The following is a 9097-nucleotide window of genomic DNA, read 5'->3' on the forward strand; positions in this document are numbered from 1 at the left end:
GTGCTCATTGGAGGGACCGGTAGGCACAGCTGGCTCTAGAGAGGCAGCTATCAATCAGGCACTGGGGTGGATCCCGACAATATTGGGATCTTTCCTAGCTGCAGAGTATCCCACTATATGCTGACTTTGTGTTGCAGGAAAAAAATAAAAAAATAAAATCGTAAATGTGACCCAAAAGAGAACTATAGCCAAAAAAAAAAAAAGGATTGGATATACCGTATTTTTCGCTCCATAAGACGCACTTTTTTTCCCCCAAAAGGAGGGGGAAAATGTGCCTGCGTCTTATGGAGCGAATACCTATCGCCCGACACCCGGGACATGCAGTTTCGGGCGCCGGGCGAGTAGTTTCTTTTTGTACATTCAGCCCTGCTCCTGACAAGCAGAGCTGAATGTACAGTGGGAGCCGCTGTTCCTTTAATACAAGCGATCTAAGTAGATCCCTTGTATTAAATCGAGCGGCGGCAGCATCGGCGATAGTGTCCGCCCCCCGCCGAGGTTTTCTGGGTCCCCCGTTCCTCTGCGGGACTGTGACCCGTCACGATCCCCCATAGGAGCTCACCATAGAGCCCATTGAGCAGACGAAGAACGACATTCTTCGTCTGCTCTGTGTGATTACTGAGACAGCGCCACCTGTCTCAGCAGTCACTAACTGCAGCTTCTGTGACAGAATTTCTGTCATAGAATTTCTGTCACAGAAGCCATGCGTCCTATCGTCCGGAGCGTCTTATAGACCGCAAAATACGGTAGTTCTCTTTTAAGAAGAGTCTATTAAAAACACTTCTAAAATGAAACAATCACAATGTGTATTTTAAATATTTAATGAAAAACAAAGGCCTTTGCACACATGAAATAGATCCAACATAGCTGATTTACAAAACGGGTCCACATCTTGTGGCTTTACATAAAAAGTAACCAGTGCATTAAAAAAGAAACATTTGTCTTTACAATGGGCCCTGCAGTCACCACCACACACAGACCAAAAACACACTCCATGGACAATGGATTACAGTGTCTTCTTTCCGCTGATCCCTTATACCAGTTTTACCGCAGGGAAATATTTGTGTGCAGAGAAATCAAACTCTGGTGGAATCTGCATAAAACAATATGGGGGGAAAAAAAACCATTAACTCCAATGTATGCAAACAATGTACACATTAAAAGCAAACTTATCATTTGTCTATTTAAAGCATATTAATGGAATCATCTAATGCACTAGGAACAAGTGAAAAGGCCCTTTGTAAGCCCTAAATCAGTCTGAGTTGAGCTTAGACAGCAAGACAAGACACAGAGAGCGCCTCCATCGCATAAAAACTTTTTAATAAACGAATAAAAAAAAAAAAAATGGTATAAAAAGGTACTCGCAAAGGACGAATAAAAACAGGCATAAAAGGGTCAGAACGAAAAGGTGCATATCCACCGGCTGTTCGTCTTCCCTGGTAATGAAGTGGTTTACGCGTTTCAGAGGTCAAGCCTCCTTCCTCAGAACCAATTGGGGGTGTTCCCAACTCCTGAACATCATTGATTAATACTCTCTTGAACCAAAATCTGCTGGCGCTGTGTTTGATTTTGTCTGAGCTTAGACAGGGCTAATGCCTCCCCACCAGCAAAAGGTGCTTTGAGTTGTGTCTACTTTACAACACACACAGGGACCATTGGGAACAAAAGTAGCCCCCCACCAGAAGGAAGGATGGTGACAGCACCAATGATTTAAGGATCGAGTGATACACAAATACATCATTGTTAATACTTGAATGCATTTGTAGGATTTAACTCCTGAGCTTAGTGTCGCTTTAAGCTGTGTTATAGGTAATATCTAGAAATGTTTGTGTCTAAGCAGTACCTTGGAAATTGTACCTTTTGTTTGGAACGGTTTCTGAAAAATAGCAGTGCCTACAGCTGCATATTAGGATTATTGTACTCACCATAAAATCCTTTTCTTCGGGTCCATTGAGGGACACAGGAAATCTTTAACCTTCTGGTTTATACTGCCATTTACAGGAGTACTTGGAACTGACAAACAAACTGTAGGCCAGCCCAGGATAACCCCTCCTACCAGCTACTACTAAGTGCATGATCATTAAACACAGAGTGGTGGGACCCATGTCCCTCAAAAGACACCAAGAAAAGCATTTTACAGTGAGTACAAATATATCATTTCTAAATCGTACAATACAGAACACTATATCAGCATCTACACCACAGGTTACATACAGATACCTTCAGGTGATTGGACACTAGCAAACACAGCTGTAAGGACAACCCCATTAAAACTACTCCCAGCAAGCCTCAGTTTTTGAGCAAGCACTAAGGAGTGAAGGAACCTGTGCCCTGTACTGTACTCCAAGAATGGGATTTTACAGGAAAGTTAAAAATCCTATTTTTCTTTCTTGTTTATTGAGGGACACAAATAAACTTTAAGCTTCAAGATCACCAAAAGCAGCCCAAGTGAAGGGTGGGTAACGTGGCAAACAAATGCTAACAGGCACAAGAAAATGAGAAATGGGGACTGCCTACACCTCAAAGAGCAACCTGAAGAACCTTATGTTTGAAGCTTGCATCAGATAAGGCCGAAACATCCACTTCAAAGAACTTAGAGAACATGTGAACAGAAAAGCAGGTAGCAGCTTTGCAAATATGGAACAGTTGCATGATGCCAGAAAGCCCTAGAAGCACTCACAGATCTAGTAGAGTGCACACTGACAGGAAAGGGTGGCTCTTGAGACCATATATTTGGACAATGGTCTGCCATCTGGGATTGCAAAAAGAGAATACGTTTCTGAAAGAAGCAGTAGCTGAGAGTCAGACTCCCACAGCTCAAACCACATCCAGTGGAGGGAAATTTATTTTTGGTACACTAGAGCTGGACAGAAGAACAATGTCCTGGATGAGGTGAAAGGCAGAAACTATCTTAGGCCAGAAGGAAGTCCTGGGCTTCAACATCATCTGCTCCATATATAGAAAACAGAAAGTGCTATTTGTGGGATAAGGCTACTAGCTCAGATGAATGCCTTACAGATGTGATGGCTACAAGGAACACTACCCTTGTAGGTGAGAATAGAGGAATATCTCCAACAGGTTCAAACAGTGGTTTCTAAAGCACAAAGAGAGCCAGATCCAACACAGTGACAGGGAGCTACATCAGACCCCCCCCCATACAAAAGTCTGAACTAAAGAGTAGACCACCAGTGGTTTCTGGATTTCTGGAACAGGATAGAAAGGGCAGAAGCCTGGCACTTGAAAGTGCTGAGAGCAAAACACTGGTCCAGACCCAGCTGCAAGAAGGAGAGAACTCCTCCCACAACAGAGAAAATACTAGGGTGGAAGCACGCAAGATTCACACCAAGTGAAGTACACCTTCCATCTCCGATGACAGACCTTGCAGGAAGTAGCCTTCCTAGCTTTTATCATTGTAAAATCACATATTCAGAAATACCCGTCTCTCAGAATCTGGGTTTCAACTGCCATGCTGTTAAACAAGAACAAAGTTAGATTGGTCCTTGAGACAGGAGATCCTGATGTTGTGTTAGATCCCACGGAGCATCCACCAGGAGTGATGAGGATCGCTGTAATGCCCTCAATCACCCAGAACCCAGTGCCCAAAGTCCAGTCCAGTGGGATCTGGATGTGGTAATTTACAAGTCAGGCTAAGGACAGCCATACCAGATAGAGCTGGTCTCTCTGATTGCAGCTAGCAGTGATCCAGTGATTGGTTGACAACAAACAAATAAATAAATATAACAATGAGTAAGAAAAGTGGTAGCAAAAATAGAGCAGTCTTGAACACAGCAAAGCTGAAGAAAAGACGTCCATCCTCCTAGGACAAAACATTTAGGCATGCTGGTAGCAGTACTAGTAGTAAGGGTTATCCTGCACTGGCCTACAGTTTTGTTTTTTTGCCAATGTCCAATCCTGCTAAAGGTGGCAGTATAACCTGAAGGCTAAAAAGACCTCCTGTGTCCCTCAATGGATGAAAGAAAGCTGAATATCTGCAGTGTGAGATATAAAGCTGGCCGCACATGTGACAACTTTCAGGAAACCTCAAGCACTTTCCATTAACCAAGAATCCAAATTAGGGTTGAAAGTAGTTGCCTGAAAACACGCAATCTACCACCCATGAGTTTGACCGATGATGTGAATTTGATCAATCTAACTGGGCTATAAACTGACGGCTTCAGCAGAAGTTAAGAAAACAAAAATTGATTAAAACCAGAAAAAAAAACTACAGCAATTATTTCAAAAGGGATCAGATTTTTCCACTAGGTTCGAATTAGTCAATTTCGATCCCATCTCCTTGCACTCCATGGAAACCACTCATTTTTGCATTCGATCGCTCAGTATTTGGATTCTAGCTCATACAAAAGTGGATTCAATTGCTGGAAAATTGCCACCTGCATGACTGCTAGTCTCAGGAGATTGGGTGATGTCCCCAATGTGCTGCTCACTGTTCTCCTTGCTGAAGAGGAGCCGGTGAGTCATCGCATGTAACGCTGGGTGTGCCATGAAGGAGTTATTACAGTGATAATTAAAGTGTGACTCATTCTAACCGCAGAGGGCAGAACCAAATGTAAAGCCCCCCCCCCCTATCCCGGCTTCCTAGGAAAGAGAAGGGGGTGAAGGTGTTTCCCTGTGGGCTCTTGCCAGGGCCCTGAGGGGTCTCACCAGGCTGGTGAAATCGCACATAGCCATGGTGGGACCCCATAGAGCCCCATGTGAAACCCTACGGAGCCCTGGTGCTGGTGAGACCCTACAAAGCCCGGGTTTAACCAGGGCAGTGTGGGATCTCACCAGGGCTCTAACCAGGCTGGTGAGACCCCCACATAGCTCTGGTGAGACCCTACAGAGCCCTGGTTAAAGCACCTGTACCCTACTTTAACCAGGGCTACGTCAGTGCTACAGTTTGAATTTAAAACGTATTTGTGTGAAGTGTGAAGTTAAGTCATGGATTGAACAGAAATATGAACAATTATAAAATACTTTATTATTTCATAATAAAGTAATTATAAAATAATTTCTTTGTGTTTATTTGATTCCTATTCAAGAGAATTACTTTATATATAGTCAATATAGGCACAGAGGTAAATGTTTTTAACATTTTCTAATGGTGGTGTGCCTCGTGATTTTTTTCATGAAAAAAGTGTGCCTTTGCACAAAAAAGGTTGAAAAACACTGGTGTAAACCCCCAATATAAGATCATACCAATTAAGCCTAGAGCAACCATGATGTGGGCACAAGGAGTAGCCACATACGTACTATTTATTTTTATTTCTTTGATTACTAGAACCTCCAATTTAAATAAAGGAGAACTATGGGGTTAGGGCCATAGTTCTCCTAAGGGTAACGGGAGGACACAAACTAGCGTCCTCCCATCACCCGAAGCTCAGTATACCGCAAGCTACAGCTCGCAGTATACTGAGATGCTGCAGCCGGAACGGATCCCAACAATTCTGTCTGGATCCACCCAGTTGCGTGAGTGACAGCTGGCTCTGCCTATCTAGAGGCAGATAGCGGTTTTCACAGCGAGAGCGGTTTTTCTTGGGGAAAAAAACCAAACCCTGAGGTTGTGGTACACTATAAAATGCAAACAGGACTTGGCTGAGTTTTTAATGATTCTAAAATGACCAGCCAGCTATTATATTCCACAAAATGAATTATAAATGACTTTGACTTGTTTTATACATGTGGCATGACACATATGCCTCTCCATAGGGAAAAGCACAGAGGTGGAGCCTGATGCTGTAGTTTACTATTAAACTGAGGAAAGGCCCAGCACCATAAGAAAAGAATATACTGAACTATCACATTCCAGGTACACACATTATAGTTTGACAATACAATCTGTAAAACAACCATCGCCAAGAAGCCTGGTACACAGGAAACTACAGCCAACAAGTGGTTATCAGATCTGTTCATTGTGACCCAGTTTCCCATAACATCCTCCACCCTGATCCTTAATCTAATCTGTGTAGGTCATGTCACAATATTAACAGAAGAATCAACACATTAAATCACTGACCTGTTTCCTGAAACAGAATGACTCCTTCCAAATACCTGAGATGCCCCCACCCAGCTATTTTTATACAATACTGCAATGACATTAATGATTACATGCTACAATACATCACATAATAGACTGTTGTTGGCATAATATATACGGACTTCAAAACAACCTCTGCACAGGAGATCAGGCTGATTAGTACATCTCAGTGAATGTCTGGAAACCAGAAACTGTTCTATGTGTGCAGTATATTCAGTAGGGAATCACAGGAAATTAAACATTCCTGCTGGATTCGTGTCTCTTTTAGCTTTGAGTTTATCCGGTACAGATCTACAGTTTTCTTTTACTTAAAATAGAACTAAAGGCAATGCTTTTTTAGAATTGGATAGAGTGGTGAGGGGTTAGAAACACGGTCAGGTTTTTATTGCTCCCATCAGGGAGATTCACTCTCTCGAAGGGCTCATTCCCACCAGACGCTACGCTAATCGCACAGTGTCTGGTGTCCCAGCTCAGTGCTGAAACACTGATCCCAGAATATCGCACTGTGTACTTTTAATCACTGTTAATAGAACTGCAGGCACAGCGGGGTATGAGGCGGTTGTACTGCGTCCCATTCCGCTGCGTTGAAAAAAAAAAAGTAAGGCATGCCACTGCATTCCTACTGCAATGTGGTGGTGTGAATGGGCACCGTCCGCGATGCCTTGTCTTGCGTTGGGCTGCGCTGCAAACAGCCAGTGCAGATGGTGTGAATAGACCCGGTAATGAAAGTGGGGGGAAAGTTGAAAATGCTACCAGAACAGTAATAGAGGGGACATCTTCCAATATTTGATTGCAGTTCAATACATTTATCATTGTATTTCACATATAGATGCACCCTCTAGTGGTCATCTGAATATCGGAGAACTTGATTTGGTTCACAAACTGTTTATTAACAGGCCTTTACGCTTCAAGTCCTTTAGCATGTGCCATTATTTCCATACATGTCTGGTTTAGATGGGTTCTCTCAGTATTGTTTTGCTGTACTGCAAGTCTCCTTTATATTTGGGTGGCAAACAACAAACTCCTGTTCTGGTCAGTGCTATACATCACACAGAAGGCATGCTTTACATATTGCTATAATAGCACGCCATTTGTTTGTGATAACAGAATATCTGGCATATATATTATAAAACAAATGGAAAACATTTTTAAAAAGTTTAGTCTCTGCTTCCTCCCAGTGCACCAAACTGGCAGAATTTAGAGATGCACTATATTACCAAAAGTATTGGGATGCCGGCCTTTACACGCACATGAACTTTAATGGCATCCCAGTCTCAGTCTGTGGGGTTCAATATTGAGTTGGCCCACCCTTTACAGCTATAACAGCTTCAACTCTTCTGGGAAGGCGTCCTCAAGGTTTAGGAGTGTGTCTATGGGAATGTTTGACCATCCTTCCAGAAGCACATTTGTGAGGTCAGGTACTGATGTTAGACAAGAAGGCCTGGCTCTCAGAACACCTTTGGGATGAATTAGAGCTGAGACTATCGGGTTGAGGTCAGGACTCTGTGCTGGCCAGTCAAGTTCCTCCACCCCAAACTCACTCATTCATGTCTTTATGGACCTTGCTTAGTGCACTGGTGCGCAGTCATGTTGGAACAGGAGGGGGCCATCCCGAAACTGTTCCCACAAAGTTGGGTGCATGAAATTGTCCAAAATGTCTTGGTATGCTGATGCCTTAAGAGTTCCCTGCACTGGAACTAAGCGGCCAAGCCCAACCCCTGAAAAACAACCCCAAACCATAATCCCCCCTCCACCAAACTTTACACTTGGCACAATGCAGTCAGGCACGTATCGTTCTCCTGGCAACCTCCAAACCCAGACACGTGTTACGGCCCAATTCTGGCCAGAATGCACTGCCTCGCATTGCGGCTGGCTCACTTTTTTGTGGGGCAGGAGGGGGCGTTGCGAGCCATTGAAGTAAATGGCACCATAGCCACGCCCTCGGCCGCACGTGATCGCAAGGTACATTATGCCTGCGTTCTGGTCCGATCAAAATAGTGCTTGCAGCACAATCTCTGCAAGGTTATCATCTATCCCAAATCAACCTTAAAGCCCAAATACCTTTTTTTAGTTATTGAAGTTTTTTTAACTACTTTGGTTGAAATGTTTATTGCTGTTTGTGCCCCTGTTGGGATATTTTCAACCTCTTCCTGTCCCCATGACACCAGAAAATAAATGAGTAACAGAATTTCTATCCCTTCTCCACTCAAGTAAAAAAAATAAATAAATCTGGATGTCTGTCATCTTCTCACCCAGACAGGAAGTGAGGGAAATCTCCCTAGTGGGGCACAATAAAAACAACCTGACCAAGGTTCTAACCCAGCGGTCCCAATGTACCGGCCCGCAAGCCGGTACTATGTGGCCCGCAGCAGCTGACAAGTCAGGTACGCGGTGACCGCGTACCTGACTTGTGGGAGCAGCTACAAAGTTCTGAGCTCCGCCCGAAAGAAAGGATGGATTAGTGTGGTCTGCAGCAGACCTCACTAATCGCCACTAGAGCACCAGGGATCGATCCTCCTCACAGCTTCCTCCCTGCAAAAAAGGTAAGTAGGAGAGACGGCTCTGTATGTTACTTATTTCATTTTATATGTGGGTGTGCATTGTTCTATATATACTGTGTATGCTATGCATGTGTGTGTATATATAGATATATCTATATAGATTATCTATATATGTCAGTATATGTGGGAGTATATCATTTTTTTTTTATGTGTATGGGGGGGGAGTGTATTGGGCTCCTTTCACACCTGTAAGTTAAGGTGCAATTAGGGATTCCCGCATCTGGAACTTGCATTTTCCTGCAGGAAGAATCCCTAATCTGGAGTTTACAAGTGACAGCTGTCACGCATTCAAGGTAATGATCAGGTGACAGTCACTGCATGTAAACGCCTGCACACCGCATGTGATGGTATGTGATATAATTAAATTTGGTTAGGTATCAATCTCTACCTGGACAGATTGATGGTGCACCCAGGGAGAGTGTTTTCTGTCCGCATGTAATCATATCACATACCATTACATGCAGTGTGCAGGCGTTTACATGCAGCTGCTGTCATCTGATCA

General features: G+C 43.5%; 1 protein-coding gene across 1 annotated transcript in view; it reads right to left on the reverse strand.

Annotated features, from left to right (window-relative positions):
• Positions 1–802: 802 nt before the first annotated feature.
• Positions 803–9097, reverse strand: part of NAA35 (N(alpha)-acetyltransferase 35, NatC auxiliary subunit) — a 34130-nt gene continuing 25835 nt past the window's right edge. The window contains exon 20 of the mRNA XM_018570247.1: positions 803–1090. Coding sequence (XP_018425749.1) covers positions 1031–1090 — 60 coding nt within the window. The 3' untranslated portion in view covers positions 803–1030. The remainder of the gene's footprint in view (positions 1091–9097) is intronic.

Source organism: Nanorana parkeri, unplaced genomic scaffold, assembly GCF_000935625.1.
Source record: "Nanorana parkeri isolate BGI_ZX_2015 unplaced genomic scaffold, ASM93562v1 scaffold1485, whole genome shotgun sequence".
NCBI classification, from domain to species: Eukaryota; Metazoa; Chordata; class Amphibia; order Anura; family Dicroglossidae; genus Nanorana; species Nanorana parkeri.